Source organism: Halichoerus grypus, chromosome 1, assembly GCF_964656455.1.
Source record: "Halichoerus grypus chromosome 1, mHalGry1.hap1.1, whole genome shotgun sequence".
In the NCBI taxonomy this organism is placed as follows: Eukaryota; Metazoa; Chordata; class Mammalia; order Carnivora; family Phocidae; genus Halichoerus; species Halichoerus grypus.
The window spans coordinates 134,186,913-134,206,427 of NC_135712.1; the positions used below are offsets into that span (position 1 = coordinate 134,186,913).

The following is a 19,515-nucleotide window of genomic DNA, read 5'->3' on the forward strand; positions in this document are numbered from 1 at the left end:
GGAGACAAAGTTGGGGATGATGGTCAAGGTTAGGCTTTTCTTTCTTTTTTTTCTCTTTCTTTCTTTCTTTCTTTTTTTTTTGAACCTGTAAAACAGAGGTGCTGACAAGCCACCCAAGTTAGTGACCGATAAGTCATGGAAAGTCAGGTCAGGTTTTAGGCTAGAAATGTGGAATGCTGAGACATCTAGGCACAAGTGATGGTTGAAGCCATGGAGGAATGTTGTGTTACCGTTCACCAATTTATGCTTCCCTTCCCTGGAGGAGATTATTCTTCCCTGCCCATGATAATCAAGCTTGACCATGGGACTTGACAAAGTAAAGTGAGAAGAATATTAGATGTCCTTCCCATTAAGAAGCTTCGAGAGCCTATTGATTCACAATCTTTTTTCTCCCCTTGCTATAGAATTGGTAATGTCCAGCTAGTGACTCCTTCATTAGCCTAGCCTGCAGTTAGTTAATCTGGAAAAAAAACACAGCTAATATGTAGTGTGAGGGAGAAATAATTAGTTGTTGTAAAAGCCACTAGGATTTGGAGGTTGTTTATGACTGCAGTATAAACTAGCCTAACTTAATTAATAGACCATGGGAATGAATAAGATTACCCAAAAAGGAAAACTAAAGAAAGATCAGAAGATGACCAAGCCTGGGACTTAATTCTATGATTGTGAATTTGTCATTTCACAGGAAGAAGAATGAGCTACATTTGCTAAGTTACTTTGGGAATACTTCTTAATTTTTCTCATTACTTCTTCTGTGTAAAAAAACCTCACATTTAAAAAAAAAACCTTGCTAGATGAGACAAAATCATTCTGGCCATATTTGGAAATGTTTGCTCTTTGAATTATTCTCTAATGATTAGCAACCATTCTTATGTACCAACAATTTTGAGTGTTTGATATATTTTTAAAAATATTATTTTTGTCTGGAAATTTTTCTTTGTGTAAATTCACTAACCTAGCACTCTTCATTAGATCATGAGAAATAAAATTATGCTTTAATGTTAGGGAGTCTCATCCTGCCTAGAGGTAGGGGAACTAGGCTTTCTGTGAGCGGTTGGTGGTTGATCACTGAATATTATCTTTTGCTCACCATGCCAGCAGGCAGATTGACATAAGCAATGACAAAAAAAAAAAAAAAAAAATCCCAAAACTATAGTTCATGAATAAGAGCTTACCCTACAGATCATGTAGACGTATTTGTTATCCTAAGGCAGCAGTTAAAACCCATAATATATGATTTAGGAATTTAAGAGAAATTGTTTGTCAAAATTATTTTTATCAAGTAGATATGCAGTGAAACTTTGCTCATTATTTTAGAGAATCCCAGGAAAGCCTCCAAATCAATGCTCTAATTCAAGTCCACACCACTTCTTGTCCTTTTCACTATTGTTGTCCACTCTTCTTTAAGGTGCTCATCTATCAAATCGTTGTATACTTAGCATTTTTAAAAGTAGTTAGCTTTTTTATATCGCTAGATTATTTTTATTAAGAATGATTTTGTAAAATTAGTAAAATGTGATTTAATGCATCTATATCTTTTATGTATGGATAAGTCTTGTGTATTAAGCAGTAGAGTTAAAATTTTTTATTGTTAAAAAATACATGATCTTTGATTCTAGAGTCTTATCTCTCTCTCCTTCTGCCTCCAAGTATTTAACTATTCTAGCAAACTAACTCAGAGACCCATCTTGTTTTTAGGGTTGTATTTCTTCCTAATCAATACGAAGAAGCAGACAGTAATAAAAAGGACAAGTAATAGTTTTAAGAAAATTCCAATTTGTCAGCATAGGTGCATCTGATTTATATTGCAATACAAATGGGTAAGAAGGCTATAAAATGACAGGAGCTTTCTTGGGCTACTTCTCATGGGTAGTTTTGTGGAAATCCCAATTTAAGGATAGAATTCAGCTTAAAACATCTGGTGAGTGTGTTGAAATTGTTAGTCTTTCAACCTATATGACTTCTTTTCCTGGGTATAGTTTCCCATGGATTAGGAAGGCAATGTATTCTGATGCTCATAACATTCTTCCTTTGGCTTTAGGATATCTGTACTAACTTTACAGACTTTGCTATCCTTTCTGTCCTTCTGGAATTTTCTTAGCTTCATCTTGAAAGGGTATGTCACCATTTCAACACCATTCCAACCATTAGATAAGTGCTGGCCTCTCCGCTAAGAATCTGTTTATTTTATGTAGGTTCTCACCACACCCCAATCCAAAACCTATTTCCATTTAACTTCTGAAAGGACAGAACCTTCATGACTGCCATCCTTTCCATACGAATTTCTAAGACTGAGGGATGGAGGTATATATTCATAACTCATTTATTATTCTAGTTTCCTAGGATAGTTAAATACTTGGAGGCAGAAGGAGAGAGAGATAAGACTCTAGAATCCAAGATCATGTATTTTTTAACGATAAAAAATTTAACCCTACTGCTTAATGTGCAAGGTTGTTTTGTGATTCCTGGACTTATCCATACATAAAAGATATAGATGCATTAAATCACACTTCCTTAATTTTACAAAATCATTCTTAATAAAAATAACCCAGAGACAACACACATGGGAACCTTTCTTAACCCAAGTTAGCAGTTTTACCACCGTGTACAAATATATTTTTAAATGATGAGAATCCTCAATTTAACAGGGATTTTTTTTTTTTGCATTTTAAAGAGGATTCAAGGTAACCCAAATAGTTATTGATAAAAATATCTAAGAACAGAGAAGACTGGGGACAAGCAAAAACTTTACATCAAACCCCATCTCTTTATATCAAGCTAATTTCTTTGTTCTTCCTACCTACTATCTTTTTGCAAAAAAAAAAAAAAAAAAAAATCTTTATGGTAAATATGGCTTTAGGGATCCCAGTTTGTACCCTGATACCTAGGAGCAGAAATTACACTCACCTGCCTCATTACTGCTCATTCCCCTACAGCCCCCAAAATAAGGCAGTGAATTTTCAGTTAATAGAGAAAAGATTAATGCTTTCCTGATAAGGTTTTACATCTGAATTAATAAGATGGCATAATCCAGTTCTTGCTCTGGATACCAAAGAATTGAACATGACAAGCACTTTTTTTTCCCCTTTAGTATGTTGTGACACAAAATTGGATGAATCAGAGAACCAAGGGAGTGAAAGAAAATACAGTGATTCAATAGATATTTTACTCAGTAACTACACCATGCTAGACCAAGGTACAAAGATGACAGTTGCACTCAGCCTCAGAGAGGACATGGGGATCTCAGGGAGTGTGGGGCATAATGCATCTACCAATAATATACTTCGGTAAAGGACATGACATGTGTCATGGGAACTCAGAGCGAGTATCATTATTCCTTACAGATTCACATAGAAGCAAGCATCTCTCCAGAACCTTTGAAGAGCATATATGTGTCTAATCGATGCCACCATGTGTAATAAAGTTGCTTTAATCTGTTCTATTTGTTCACTGTAGCATTTTACATTTTCATCAGTTATGGCTGGAAGATTCTCTTCTACTTAAGATATTACTATTGATGATGATAAAAATGCTTCCTGACCATTGTCATTTGTAGGGATTAGAAAACAACCGACATGTACCAGCCATGGTGTTCTAGAAATTGATTTATTAAAGATACATCTATGAATCACACAGGACCTCTTTTTATGTAAATATTGAGGACCAGTGGTCTTATATTTAAAAATGCCAGCTTCGGGAAACCCCACTGGCTTCCCCTGCCATGAATAAACTGGTTGCTTGCAGGAGCTATCCCAAGAGGCCATTCAGAGGCCATTATTTCGCTGTGAAGACTCTGTTTAAAAGAATAATTGGTATCGATAACACTTACCTGTGTATGCAGAGGGAAGGTTACCCAGCCATAACAAGCCCAGAATCACACAGCCACTACTTAAAACAACGCAGGGTTTGGGATTTATGAGAATAAGTCCTGTCAGTAATAATGCCCTTACCGGGGCCTTCTCGATGCATTTGGCATCTGCTGCCATGTACTCACAGTCAAATCTGCCATGCGGTTATAGGCTAAGGTGCTGCATACAAGACATAAACGATACCCACTGAAAAGATTTACTTCTCAAAAACATGGCTTCAAGTGCCTTTATGCTTTCGTGTTCCTCTAAAACAGCCACAGGACCATTTCAAATGTAAAATCTGCAATATAACTAGTGATTATCTTAAACAGTTGCTTAGGGGGATTGGAAAAATGAGGAGAAACAATTACCATTACGCAGAAAGATGGATGGAGCATGAATCAATGCGGCAGGAACGTAAGGAAACAGACACGGGGCTAGACAAGGGAAGGGACCCCCAAACAACGATGATGACAACAACAACAAAGATCACCGCTTAACCTGTTTTGTCAGAGCTGGTATTGATGGTATTGGTAGTGATGGAGGTGAAGGTAGTCTTTGCGCTGTCCTTGGCAGTTACAGATTTCTGCTTATTTTTCATGGCTTCCAGTGCTTTGAGCTTCTTGGCATGTTTCGTGCCTTTGTAGTGGGCCGCAGCCTGGCTCTACAAAGGAGAACAAAATGAACCATGCAATCAGGCTCATTTCTAAACTGGCATTCTCTGTATTACTGCAAATACAGACTCCCTTTCAATAATAGGTACCATTCAAGCTAATTCTGGCAGTGGCCAAACAGTAGGGCTCTATTTAGAATGATGCTAGAAAGCAATGGGAATCAAGTTCTGAAACCTCGGGACCGAAGGAAGAAATATTCTATCGTTTCTCTTAAGAGAAATGTAGCTGAACATTAACACTTCGACAACATTTTCTTGGTGGAGTGGGGAAAAAAAAAAAAAAAAGAATCTATACCCGTATTGCTTTTGTTCTGCCACAGAAGATGCTGGGCTCCCAAAGATTAACAAGGGCCCCAGAAAAGAGTAACTCTCTTGGCTCAGGAAATGTATTTTCTCTTTCTACAATGTATCTTATTAATATGATCCCCAACAGGTGTCTACAAGGAAAAGTTCACATATAACAAGGGAAGTGGGCACTCTGGAGACTAAGATTGAAGCTCGAGAGTTCAAAAGCAAATGCACTAAGTCCAGATGAAGTACACAAAAGTTGGGCAATTTCCTGATCCTTTCTTACTCCTTGCTTCCTACAGAGGTAGCCTGAGAAATTCAACGGAGTGGCATTCCTTAAACATGTGGGTCTTTCATGCCCTAGTCCATTGTCAGGAGGCTCCAGTGTGTTTTGACTACTTACTGGGGCCAATACTATTCTTTTATCCATGACTTCTGAGATTTGAACAGTAATATACATTTTTCCAAGTTTACATTTTCTTAACACGATTTTGTTGTTGTTGTTGTTCTTACTAGAGACACATTAATTGAGATAGAAAATCATTTTAAAGAATTCTGTGTTTATTAATGTTCACTGGAAGAAAAGAAGACTTGGTGGCTTGGGGTGGGATGGGAGTGGGCAGGGAGATTCTTAGATCAGCTCAAAACCCTTAAAAAGTCTCACAAAGAAGAAATCTCAGTGGAGGACTATATCAGTTAGACTACCTACCACTTCCCACGACTTATTTAAACTCCATGTTCTACTGCATGTTCTGGCTCCATTTTGCCAGAAAAATAATAACCACACTGTCCTCTTTGTCACAGCAATGGTGGGTAGGTAGGGTTGCAGTATAATATCTTTTTATAAATAGATAAATAAATAATCCACACCTTCATTTGCATCATTCTGACAAGTATTCTCAAAAGACTAGGTACCCTTATTGAAAGAACACTGGACAAGGAAATTATATTAGAAACAGTCTGAACAGAGAGGACACTCATGCATCAGTTACAAGTTTTCCAACAACACATAACATCAAAAGACACAGTGTGAGCCAAAACGTGAAGTTAAGACTTGCTATAGTTAACTGAAAAACCAGTGATAGATTGGATTGGGTTGATTCTACATAAAGAATGCCACTTTGATGGACAGAGTTGCATCCCCTTTTTTCCTGCTTAGTTCTCCTTTTTAATAAATCAAGTCCTTTGGCCCTATCTTTTGAGGACAATATGCTATAGTCAATTAAATCCACAATATAGAGAGTCATCTTCTCTAGGCAGCTGGTTACATGTTTTCCTGTAAAGCGAAGTTCCTCTCTTCTCTCTGTCGGCATTCCTACCCTTGACACAGAAGTGAATGTTTTATATATAATACACATTAAAAGACAGGGTTTAGTTTAACAATGCTATCTGCACTTATACCTCCAAAATATACATTTTAAGGCTCCTAGCAAATCTTCATCCTCAGTAGTATTTCAAATCAGATAAGACTTTGTTTTAACACACCATAGGACCAGGTGAATGTCGCTATTTTGGATATTCGGAAACTTACTCCAAAAAAACCCCTGCAAGTGAAGAAAGTACTTACGCCCCCAAAATGTTCTCTGTGCAGGTACAGCTAAGCCAATGCTTTCAACCAGTGAAATGGCTCAGGGAGTCATGAGGAGAAGGGGGGTGATAGAATGAGCAATAGTTGGTGGTGGCCTCCCAAGTGAGACACCTGATCCATTAAAAGCATGATAAAAAATGCATACTCACTTGAATACTTGAATAATAGTCCCAAAGCATCTTGATAATAATTATTTTAATTAAAAATTATCTGACTTAAAAAAAAGGTAACTAAGCCTTTTCTAAATTTGAAAAAAAAAACAAAAACAAATAAAGATCCAAAGCACTATGGAAAGATCAGGACATGTAAAATTTAGGGGAAAGATAAAGTATAGAGGGGTTGACTGCCCTGGAGGTGATCAATGTGATTATGATGATGAAGGGCATATGTGTTGGGGGAGGAGGCGGACATACAAGTTGGAAACTGAATGTAAACAGATAACCCTTTCTGGATATTTTGCATTTCCTTTGTCATAGACCTTTATCTAATGTTTGTAGAATTCATTGTACTGCTCTTGGATTATACTGGTATACATTTTTTTAGTCAATGCATGTTGACCCCATAACTTCTGATCCATCTTGATACATGTGTGTTGTATAAAGGCGTGTTCCTTGCGTAAGGGAAGTACACCCAGTGAGCTCTCTTTACCCCTTTTGGCCACTTCCTGGACTGAATAAATTATTCAGCCCCATCTAATATTTCTGTAACTATAGACAAAGCTGGGAGATTTTTTTAAAAAGCAGTAGCTGGTCAGAGATATTTCTTTGGGCCTCAGCTGCTTTTCGTTTGGGTAGAGAGGCACAGGATGCACCCCACCACCCCATATTCCTTCTGGGGTTGTTTCTATTATTAGCCAGTCTCTGAATCAAGTCACTCCCAGAAACCTGGGAACCATCAGACACAAGCAAACATTATTTTTTCACAAGAATGGCTTCAAGGTTAAATAAGTGTGCTATTTCATTGTGGCACATTTCAGCATTCTGTATTTTAAAACTGAAACAGAATCAGATGATCATAGTACACACAGAAGTGAGCAGAACAATAGATACGGGGCTTTGACAGCTTCTTTTTAAATAATGAGTGTAGTATTAGGGTACTGTATAAGAAACATTACCACTACCGACCTTGAAATAGCACATGACAGCATGAAATCTAACAAGTGTCATCCCAGAGGCAAGTGCTGACATTAAAGATATGCACACACATTCCTGTAGAATAGAATGATGCCACTTTAAATGTCATCACCACATCCTAGTCATCAGTAGCCAGTCAGGCTTTCTCATCTTCAAATTTTATCTTTAGTATTTCAAAATGGCTTCAAGTTTAAATGCAACTGAAGTCCCAAAGTAGACAAAAATAATTGTCAAATGACCAAAATTGGGAGAGGAATCTCGTTCTTTTGAAACACACATACACACATTTATTTTACTGATCTAAGTGGGAGACCAATTGATAAATCACTTTTATCTTATGAAACTCAATGAGTAATTTTATGTTAATATTCATCTATCATTTTATCTCATTAGCACCAATACATTGTACATTTTTACTCTACCTCTCTTTAATATGAGGTGTCTTAATATGATTTTTAAAAACTAAGTTTATTGTTAGCACACACATCTAGTTCCCATAGCCGGCTAGTTTTCATGAACACATGTGATTTCAAAAGGAACATGGTAGTCTTTGTTAGTTTGCGATATCAATGTAATTTTGCCACATATGAAATTGCATTAAAATTAAATGAACATTATCATAATAAAAGGTAACATCAGAAAAAGAAAGAGTAGTTATTAGAGAAGTTGTAATCCTTTTTGAGGGGGGGAGAGATAATACTTGAGCTAGAGGAATTTTTTCTTCCTTCCCCTTCCCCTTCCTTCCTTCCTTCCTTCCTTCCTTCCTTCCTTCCTTCCTTCCTTCCTTCCTTTCCTCCCTTTCTATCCCTTTCTCTTTCTTTCTTTCTAAGAAATTTTCTGATATTTTAAATTTTAGCTTAGATTATCATTTTCGAGATAAAGAGGAAAATAAAATGATAAAACATGATATTGTATCTTAAACTCTAAAACACTTACTTTACATTTACATTTTAGGAATTATTAAAAATTACTTCAGGGAAAGTTCAACATTTTGATTTATCTATGTACAGTTGTTTTTATGCTGTATATATACTCATTCAAATGTAATACTGAGGCAGTGTTTACAGACTCAGCCCTATAGGTTAGGGCCAGTGTGCATTTTAAATTGGTCAGCAGCTTATTAAATATTTTGAATATCACTTTTGTATATACTAATCCTTAATGTATCTTAATTCTTTTATTATCAACTCTCAGCTTCATTTAACATTGATATAAATAAAGAATTAGTTCTCAAAGTGTGGTCCCCAGACCAGTATCAGCAGCAGCAGCTGGGATCTTGCTATAAATGCAAATTCTCACCGTCCATCCCAGACTACTGAATCAGAAACAGTGGAGCTGGGGTGCTTAGCAATGTGGGCTTTACAACCTCTCCAGGTGCTTATAATGCATACTAATGCTTCAGAACCACTCATCTTAAATGTGTTAGAGCATTTTCTTCAAAGATGGCCCCTTCTTACATCCAAATGGCCAATAGACACATGAAAAAGGCTCAACATCACTCGGCATCAGGGAAATCCAAATCAAAACCTCAATGAGATACCACCTCACACCAGTCAGAATGGCTAAAATTAACAAGTCAGGAAACGACAGATGTTGGCGGGGATGCAGAGAAAGGGGAACCCTCCTACACTGTTGGTGGGAATGCAAGCTGGTGCAACCACTCTGGAAAACAGTATGGAGGTTCCTCAAAAAGTTGAAAATAGAGCTACCATACGATCCAGTAATTGCACTACTGGGTATTTACCCCAAAGATACAAATGTAGGGATCCGAAGGGGTACGTGCACCCCGATGTTTATAGCAGCAATGTCCACAATAGCCAAACTGTGGAAAGAGCCAAGATGTCCATCGACAGATGAATGGATAAAGAAGAAGTGGTATATATATACAATGGAATATTATGCAGCCATCAAAAGGAATGAGATCTTGCCATTTCAACAACGTGGATGGAACTGGAGGGTGTTATGCTGAGTGAAATAAGTCAATCAGGGAAAGACATGTATCATATGACCTCACTGATATGAGGAATTCTTAATCTCAGGAAACAAACTGAGGGTTGCTGGAGTGGGGGGTGGGGTGGGAGGGATGGGGTGGCTGGGTGATAGTCATTGGGGAGCATATGTGCTATGGTGAGCACTGTGAATTGTGCAAGACTCTTGAATCACAGATCTGTACCTCTGAAACAAATAATGCAATATATGTTAAGAAAAAAAAAAAAAGACGATAGCAGGAGGGGAAGAATGAAGGGGGGGAGATCGGAGGGGGAGACGAACCATGAGAGACGATGTACTCTGAAAAACAAACTGAGGGTTCTAGAGGGGAGGGGTTGGGGGGATGGGTTGGCCTGGTGATGGGTATTAAAGAGGGCACGTTCTGCATGGAGCACTGGGTGTTATGTACAAACAATGAATCATGGAACACTACATCAAAAACTAATGATGTAATGTATGGTGATTAACATAACAATAAAAAATTTTAAAAAAAGATGGCCCCTTCTTTAATAAATAACCAAAGTTTAGATTTTTTAAAAAGATTTATTTATTTAATTTTAGAGGGGTGGGGAAGGGCAGAGGGAAAGAATCTCATGTAGACCCCTCCTGAGTGTGGAGCCCAAGGAGGATGCAGGGCTCAATCTCAGGACCCTGAGATCTGACCTGAGCTGAAGTCAAAAGTCGGTCACATAACCAACTGCGCCACCCAGGTGCCCCTTAAGTCTAGATTTTTTAAGATTAATATTTAATCATTTAATATTTACTAAATGTGAACAATGGGTATCACCCAAGAAAAAACAAAAGCTTCTTTCCTTAAAAACAAGTCATAACAAGAAATTAAAAAATAACTCTGATACACAGGTAATTGGGGAACTTCTATCAAAGAGGGATGGATGCAAAAGAGCAAATCAACCTTAGTAACCTCCAAACGATTTTAAAACCCCATAGAAGTGCTTCCCAAGTCCCTGAAATTTTCTCTTTCCAGTTTTTACCTTTTCTTTTCAAGCTAATTATGTTGCAGCATGACCCTCTGACCCCATTATTTTACCTTTATATTGAATGCTTTGCTATGATTTATTTTTCCGGGGTCTGGGGACAGCTCTATGAAAAAAATAAATAAAAATCGAGCCCTGTGCACAACACTTAAAACATTCCTATAACAAGTACCTAGTCCACTATTTTACATGCATCAAACTGACTTAGTGTTAGTCATGTCTAGCTTCTTTTCTTATGTACTTAGGGCTCTTTTACCGAGGGAAACTTCTAGCCAGCAGACAAAAAAAGACCACTCTGGTAAGCTAAGAGAGTGCTTCCTCTGTTACTCCATTTAACAAAATATTTGAAGAAGAAACTTAAAAGACAGAATAGTTCATTGTTTTACACTTACCTTACTGCTGTGGATACATGTACCTTTCAAATTCTCTTACATAATGGGGAAAATGACGCGATATAGATATTTTTATCGCTTAATTACACGTCCCATAAAGAATATTTAATAATTTATTTCAACACTTGATTGTGTAGTTAACATCTAAGTAGATGACTGCATTATGAGTAAAAATGAAAATTCCCTTGCACTGAGTCCCAAAGTGAAAAACATGATTCAATTAAGAGTGTTCTCTGAGCTCAAGTGATTGATGCCTTACTTTAAATGTGTTCCTGTCTTCCATACTTTTCAATACAGAAATGAACAGTAAGAGTCACAGGAATAGAAAAAAAAAAAAAAAGAACAAAAGAGATAATGCCACAAGAGTAGAGTGATTTTTATACACCACCACTACCCACTGGAAGAAAGAAATTCTAAATAAACAAAGAAAAAGAAAAGAGGCATGTCACAGTTTCTCAGATACATTAGGTAATTCTTTGATTTTTTACAAGAAAAGAAAATACCTTGTCACTAAGTACTTATGTAGTTGTGAAAAAAGTAATCTAGATGGACTCACTTATCTTTTCAAAGTTTCTCAATGCATCTACAAACTTCAAGACTTTTAAGCAAAAAGTATTTAATGTTTTCAAGTATTTAATGTGAGTGCTAAAGTACAGGACTTATTTGAGTGAGAGAAGCTAATCTGAGAGGTCTTGCCTGGTTCCTGCTGTGAAACCACTGTTTTTGTATATTTGGAATCCAGACAGCTGCCTCACTGACCTCTCGTGGTGGGGTCCTGACTGGGGGACACTGGCTCACCATTGGCTCTGGTATGTATGTATGTATGATGTATGTATGGAATGTATGTGATGTGATGAAGCCAAAAGAAACATCTGGCTTTGCCTAAGTTTGGTCAGTATTGATGGGAACTTTTTGTAAGCCCGATCCTTCTGATGAGTTTAAACTCTAGTGATATAATCACAAACATGTTTTGTATGGAACTAAGAGAAATCAGAAAAACCACTTTGTCTAACTACTCAACCAGTGTTCGGTATCCTTTCACAACGCCCGTAGCTTAACACTCTGCTCAGCATGTGATTGTCACATACCACTTAAAATGTGGGGGGATTTAGAAATGTTGAATCTAATTATATGTGAGGGTCAAGCTGTCATAGGTATTGGTATCAGTAACAGAGAAAAACGGCTTTATTTCCCGGCAGGATATGCATGCTTCCTCTAAATAACCCCCAATTTCCTCCTCCAGGCAACCTACCTGCCCCTGGCACAACCCCACAGTCCTGACCCTCACGGTCACCACCTCTGCTCTCTATAGAGAACACTGCTTGCAGTGTAGCTCAAGGAGGCATAATGGCCTTCCCTTTTATTCTCTTAAGGATAATACCACAAGAAGAAATAATTTTCAGGCCTTTGCGTGACTGCTTCCCTCTGTCTGGAGAACCATTACTTGTCTGGCAGAAATCTACTCATCACATTTCACCTGTTCCATGGAGTCCAGGGTAGGTCTGCGTTATGACACTTATGTCACTGCCATAAAAAGGGTTAAGTGTCTGTTTCTTCTAATTGGGAATGAATCTCTCAACAGAGAGAGAACGACTTGGTGTTACTCATCATTCTGTCCCTAGAACCTAGTATGGATCTCTAAATAGGTGCCTATTAAATGCACGTTGAATTAATTTCACATTTTGATTTTAAAATGGAAATACGCATATGGTGTCTCAATGGATTTTGTATGTGAACAGGGTTCAACTTAATTCTCTGCCATTCTTTGGCACTCTGCCTTATCTGTTGAACACACTTTAGGGAATTTTTATGGCGTTTAATGCTGGAAAAGCATCTGGCACAAACACAAACTATTATTTTTTCTCAGGGAAAAAGCTTATCATCAACTGCAAATTGTGCTATTTACAGGAGCTCTCTTTGCATGGAATGTAGCAAAGGAATAATATGGAGACTGTTTCACTTTTTAAAAATTTTGATAAATAACTAACAAGTTTTTTAATCTCAGAAATGTAATGAACTATTCCAGTGATGACTCGCAATTTAAGATTTCTCTGAAAGACTAAATTCTTATGTAAGAATTTTCAGTACTTGGAGAATGCTATTTCTCTGTTAACGTTATTTTTAAACTTTCAAAATGGAATATTTTATGCTCTAAAACAATACAGGGAAATTAATTATGACATCGTTAACCCACGTTCCTCCCTGAAAGCCCACATAATAATATATATCTTGTATTTGCTGAAAAAAGAGCACCTTCCATTTGGGAAAACTTATTAAATCCCCTACTTTTCCACAAACCAAGGAAGGGTTTCCCTCTATAATTTGGTAGCAATTCTAATCTCTAATTCATAAATTTGAGAATTGTTCTGATTGCAACTTTAATGAACTTGTCCCAAAGATGACCTCTAAGATACGCAATTGTTAATAAGATCATTGGGTTCACAAAATAACTATTTATATTTGAGATAGATACTTTATCAGTGTTAAGCATCAAAACAGTTTTCTGAAGTACTTTGACTCTACTGGGATAAGATGAAGAGTGAAATGACAAATAACCTCAAGAACTTAAACCCTTATAGGCATAATCAACCTGCATTCCAGCTGCAGTCCATTCATTCACAAAGGACTCACAGAACTGTAGCCAGACATTATTGTAGTAATGGGAATAGAGCAGAGACAAGTCAGACTGATAAATTCCATTTACACATCTTCTCTATAAAAAGAAATACCAAAGACAAAGTAAAAAGGTTTGAAAAAATATGAAAAATACTTGTAAATCCTACTGCAAAGAGGTTAAACTTCACATTACATAAAGAATATCTAGAAAATCAGGAAGAAAAAAACACCAATGATTAGAAAAATTGGCAAAGCCTTCATGCAATTCAATGAGATAAATTATCTCAAAGTACCTAAGGTCTCTTGGGATGGAATGGGGGCTCAATAATGAGAATAAATGGCCATTTTTTTGGTCAAAATGAAAGAAAGTTAATGTTCATCTGTATAAATCAATTTGGTGCCCAGGTAAGAATTCTGGAAATAGAAAAAAAAAAAACTGTGAATAAATTGTTATTTTGTGGAAATTGTGGGTTTAGAAAAAAGAGAGAAGAAAATACTTTAAATAAGAGAAGTTATGCCAACTGAACCTCACTTCAAGACGTTCCTTTGACCAAAGAGGTCTGAGGTGAGAGAATTTGTGGGAAAAACCCAGCAAAATCACCCAACTTCCCAAATAATGATCTCTTGGACTTAGGAAAATATTTGGTGGACAGAAAACAGTGTTGTTTTTAATTTCATATAACCAAAGTTGCAGGAAGAAATGGCTTTGGCCTTGGATTAACTTTTGGAGGAAGGGTGAGCTGGGAAGAGATAGTGGCAATGACTCTAGAAGACTGAGTTACCTGGGCATGCGTAAATGCCCGATACCTTGTTATGCCAAAATTTCTTCCCCTTGCATAAGAAAGTATTTATTTTCCCTGATTGACCAGGGGGTGCATGAGTTATGTTAGCAACTCTAATCCCATGAGTTTAGTGCTTAGAGAAAACTTCCACAAATGGTGAGGTGTTAATAGCACAGCGTCCCCCTTGAGCAATCAGTAGTCCTTGGCAGAATTCTGGCCAGAGGGGTTTTTTTCCTGAATGATGTTTGGAGGAAGAGCTCAGTGTGTCATGAATGCATCTCCTAATGCTGCTGTTCCTTTACACAGTGGATGTTTGTATGAGGCGTTTATGGAATGCTCATCTGTGCCAGGTAGTCTGTTAAAGGCATTATATGAACATTCTCACACATTCCTTGCAAGGACCTATGAGGGAATTATACACTCACCGTGAGCATTTTATAAATGGAGAGACGGAAAGTTAGAGCCACTCAACCACATAGTAAGGGCAACGCAGGGTGTGCACCTATCTGTCTCACTCCAAAGACCCCACACACAGCTCCGTTGCCAGTCCCAAAGAGACTGGAACATGGAGAACCTTATTACATAACTTCATAGTGGCTCACCTTGCAAAGGACATAAGTAAGGCTAAATAGTGCATAGATATTAAGCTCATGAATAAGAAATTATTCTTGATTTTTGTGGCCATTAATTCATATAATTTCACTCATCGTCTGTGTTAGGCCCATGCTTTAGATACTATTATTAGCATCATTCTGAGGGTCTACCTAGTTCAGTTCTTTCCATACCAGCTCCAACAAAGCAATGCTGATGTTCTAAACAAAGTATGGAAAACTATGTGATGTTTGCTTATATCCCAAAATGTGAAGCCTTCAGGCATCAGGAAATATCACTGGGCACCAGTCAGCTCTTGCACAGAGAGCCTTGTAGGCTTGGTTAAAGATTATATTTTTTTACTCTTTGTTCAAAAGAAAGGCTGCTTGACAGTTTTATGATACACAAAAAACACAAACATTTTGCATTTTTGTGAGATCACTCCAGCAGGGGCAAAGAACGCTGGATAGGAGGAGGAGGGCCAGGGTGGGAAAGGAGCAGAGGGGCAGATTTCTATTGCAGTGGCCCAAGGAAGAGATGGCCATTGCTAAGAATTAGATGCTGAAAGCAAAAACAGAGAGAGAAGTGTGCACAGATTTGCTTAATATGTGAGTTAAAAATGTCAAAAATTGATGATGAACTTTGAGAGGTGGTCTCAAATATGCCTCATGGATTTCTGCTTCCTGCAAACACATGATTGGAGGTTCCATCCCTAGAACTGTTGATGGTGAAAGAGGTCCAAATGTTTGGGGAAAGAGCAAGAGTCGGGTTGGGATATGTTGAGTTCGCGAGTCTTTAAAACATCCAAGTAAATTGTGGGTTCTGCAGTTAGCTATGTGGTCTGGAGCTGAGAGATGAAATCTAGGCTGGAGCTAAACTGGGGAGTTATCAGAAACAGATGGTAACTGAAGCCACTGGGAACTGCCTTTTGAAAGGCAAATAAAAGATTTTTTCCTGTTTAACCACTGAAACACAATCCTTAATCAGCTGCAACATTTGAATGAGTGAATGAAGACTCTGGCTGATAGTGTATGGGATAACATATTTCCAAATTCTTCATTGAGCTAAAGTATACTTCATCACTTAGCTTCAAAAAAAGTCTTTCCTTAAAGTGCTTAAAATCTTCAAGTTTCAGCCACAGAGTGAATCATTCCTTTTTTAATCTTTACACCAACATGTTAACTAGAAATAAATGACACGTTTCTCTCTGCTATATAGAATATCATATCTCAGCATTTGGTCTCTAGAGGCTTGATTCATAAGGATAAAAGTTCTATCACTAGAGCAGGAAATGAGGATTGGTAAAGTCCAACAATTGAAGGCTAAAATGAGTGGCCTCCAGACATGGCAGTAAGTTGTTCTTTCAGTTAAAATTGTAGTGGATAGAATCAGCCATTTACAGAAATCTTATTAAAGGGTAGGTCAAAAGCAACAAGGCAGGATGGGACTACTAATCAAGGGCTGAGTAAATGTAAGCGAGAACTGTGCTTAATGAATATTATTAACATGTCTGAAGTAAGACCATCTCAGTTGAATAGGTCTCACCCTGGCATCTGGAAAAAGGGAATTTAAAGATTAACTTCATCGAGATTTCTTTCTTTCCTCCTGAAAAATGTGGGTGAAAAACCAAACCAAACCAAAAACCTAACACTATCTGTCTCTACCTATTATGACCAAAGGAGAAAGGGTTTATTCTGTAAGTCATGTTTTAAAAATTTGTATACATGTAACATTTAAAAGTCAATAATTATAAAATTTAAGTACTTTCTGGCTTGCACATGTGAAGAAATAAAAGCCCACAACTTCATGAGATTACTAAGTTTAAGATCTTTATCTACATTTTTTCAATATATTCAAATGTTAATTTTCAATTTTTGAACAGACCTTTAATTTTAATGCTTTGGGGGATGTAGACGACTGCTTCTGACATTTTTTTTTCCTTAATAGTATTTGTGATTAGTACTAAGAAAAGTTAAAAAAGTGTTCTCTAAATAAGACATTAAAACTTTGACTTTGTAAATATTAAGAAATTTCTAACCATTGGATTTTCTGTAGTATTATCTGAACCCCCAAATTGTTTGAATTTACCAGGGTCAAGACAAAATTAATAAGCATCTATATTTTCATGACAGGTTGGAATATTTGGGTCCAATCTTAAATACAGGAGTTGTTTTAAGTGATGCTTGTTAATATCACTGCTTCCAGTGCTTAAACCAGCAAGTGATTCCCCTCTTGGGCATACATTAACAATTTACTTTTTGCAGACAAGTGCACAAATATGATTAGCTTTTGCAAATTGCTCTTTATTCTGTTACTAGTAAGTAATTTTTATATTATTACAGTGTAAACAGATGCTATTTTCCACTACATATTCAGCTGTAATGAGCTAATTTAATGTATTAAAACAACAAAAGAACTTCAAGAATGAGTCAGTGATTCAAGCTGCATGGAAACCAAGAGAAAAATCAAGCATGAAGTTTGCAAAAATTGTTCCAAAATTCAGCTTTCAATAAGGAATTGTGGAGCCCCTGTTCTTTGTGGTCGTTTAGCCAAAGCTGTGTTTTCACCTTCGCATGGTAAGTCCTGCAATCTTCCAAGTGGAAGGGTTCCATAGGCTCCTTCGCTCATTGTGCTCCCATTTCCTGAAAGGCTATTAGTGTCACTCCTTAAGGTTGAAGATTACATTTACTTATTTGTTTATCTGTTCATTTAAATATTTATGTATTCAACAAGTGTTTATGCTGTGGGGCATTCCAAATATAGATAGACATTATGGGAAGTAGATCAAGAAAAGGAGATGAAGATGTAGCAATGAAAATAGGATAAAACCCTGAAGAATCTGGTATCACCGGAAACAGAGAGATAACAGCTTCTGGAAGGGAATGGTTATCAGTACTGACTGCTGCTGCCATGTCAGATAAAAGGAGAGCATGGAGGGGCCCTGGGTGGCTCAGTCGGTTAAGCATCTGACTCTTGATTTCCGCCCAGGTTGTGATCCCGGGGTTGTAAGATCGAGCCCGGTGATGGATAGGGAGTACGCTTGAAATTCTCTCCCTCTGCCCCTCTTCCTGCTCGTTTTTTCTCTCTCTCTCCCTCTCAAATAAATAAATGAATAAATATTAAAAAACAGAAAAAGGAGAGCATGGAAGTGTCCACTGGATTTTACAACATATATATTGTTGGTAACTGTAATACAGGATAGGATAATTTAATGCTTAATCAATTGATTGGAACAGTGGATTTTGGGAAGGTCTGGATTGAGTGAAGTTTCTGAATGCTTGGTCATGGAGTTGCCAATTTAAGTGTTTCCAGATGCAAACCTTGTCATCTGACACTATCATGCTGAACTGAGCACTATTATCTAATTCTACTAATACATGTTTCCATATTATAAGTGGATATGTGGAAATAGACCTGCATTTTGATTCTATCATTCATAAAAGCACAAAGATGAGTTAATATTTTCAATAACATCAATGAGTTATTTTAAAATACTTTCACTTTTTTTTAACAAAGCCCTTGGAGTAGAAAATCTTTTATTTTTTTTTAAAGATTTTATTTATTTATTTGACAGAGAGAGAGTGAGAGAGGGAACACAAGCAGGGGGAGTGGGAGAGAGAGAAGAAGGCTTCTCATGGAGCAGGGAGCCCAATGCGGGCCTCCATCCCAGGACCCCGGGATCATGACCTGAGCCGAAGGCAGACGCTTAACGGCTGAGCCACCCATGCGCCCCTGGAGTAGAAAATCTTAAAAGTTTAAATAAAGAGAAGGGATGATGTAAAATAACCTATAAACAAACCATCTAGTATTAATCCTTTCCGATTTTCAGGGATTGTTTTTTCTATCAGTAGGTATATAGTAGATGCTCAATATCTATTTGTTGAACAATGATTATATATTATTATGCAAAAAATGAGATCACATTCCTTACTGTTACATAAAATACTTTATTTAGTTATTAACACATCTTCAAATTTCTGTATTTGATCAAGATTGTTTCGTTCACACCCTCATGATGATTGCCACTCTTAGGGAGAGATGATGTAGCTTGGTGTTGCAAGCAATGAGCTAGCGAAGTGAAGGCATAGCTCCCTACTAGTCTCCTAGGTTTATTCATATATCCGTTTACTTAACTTTACTTAAACCATTTCACCTGAAATTTCCCTATCCCTAAAATAGAGCAATGGTGCAAACAGTTATAATCAGGTTCCTGAGTAAAATGATTTATTTGTTACTTTGAAAGCAAATTTTTAGATAAAGACTAAATAAGAGTCTAATCTTACTTAGTCATAGAAATATTACATGTAGGCTTTCCTCTATAGATTAGTATTTTAAATTGGCTACCCTCTGGTCTTCAGCATCCTCCCTGTCTGCAGTGGCCATAACTTGCTACATCACCAAAACCACAGGGAACAGAGGTGCCTGACAACCAGAAATGCTCAGTGCAGAAGGATTAGTAAAATTAGAGAAATAAACATCTATGTTCTCAAGCCTCTCTAGTTTAAGTTCTATTTGTTACAGCAGTTTGGCATGAATATAACTAATCAAATCCTTCCCACAGATTTGCAGGTGAGGAACAAAGAACATAAAAGTGCCCTGCTAGGGGCACCTGGGTGGCTC

General features: G+C 37.1%; 1 protein-coding gene across 7 annotated transcripts in view; it reads right to left on the reverse strand.

Moving 5' to 3' along the window:
• ZNF385D (zinc finger protein 385D) overlaps window positions 1-19,515 on the reverse strand; it is an 891,953-nt gene that overhangs the window by 74,748 nt on the left and 797,690 nt on the right. For all 7 annotated transcript variants that reach the window (XM_078072288.1, XM_078072281.1, XM_078072291.1 and 4 more), the window contains one exon: window positions 4,350-4,512. In XM_078072288.1, coding sequence (XP_077928414.1) covers window positions 4,350-4,512 — 163 coding nt within the window. The remainder of the gene's footprint in view (window positions 1-4,349; window positions 4,513-19,515) is intronic.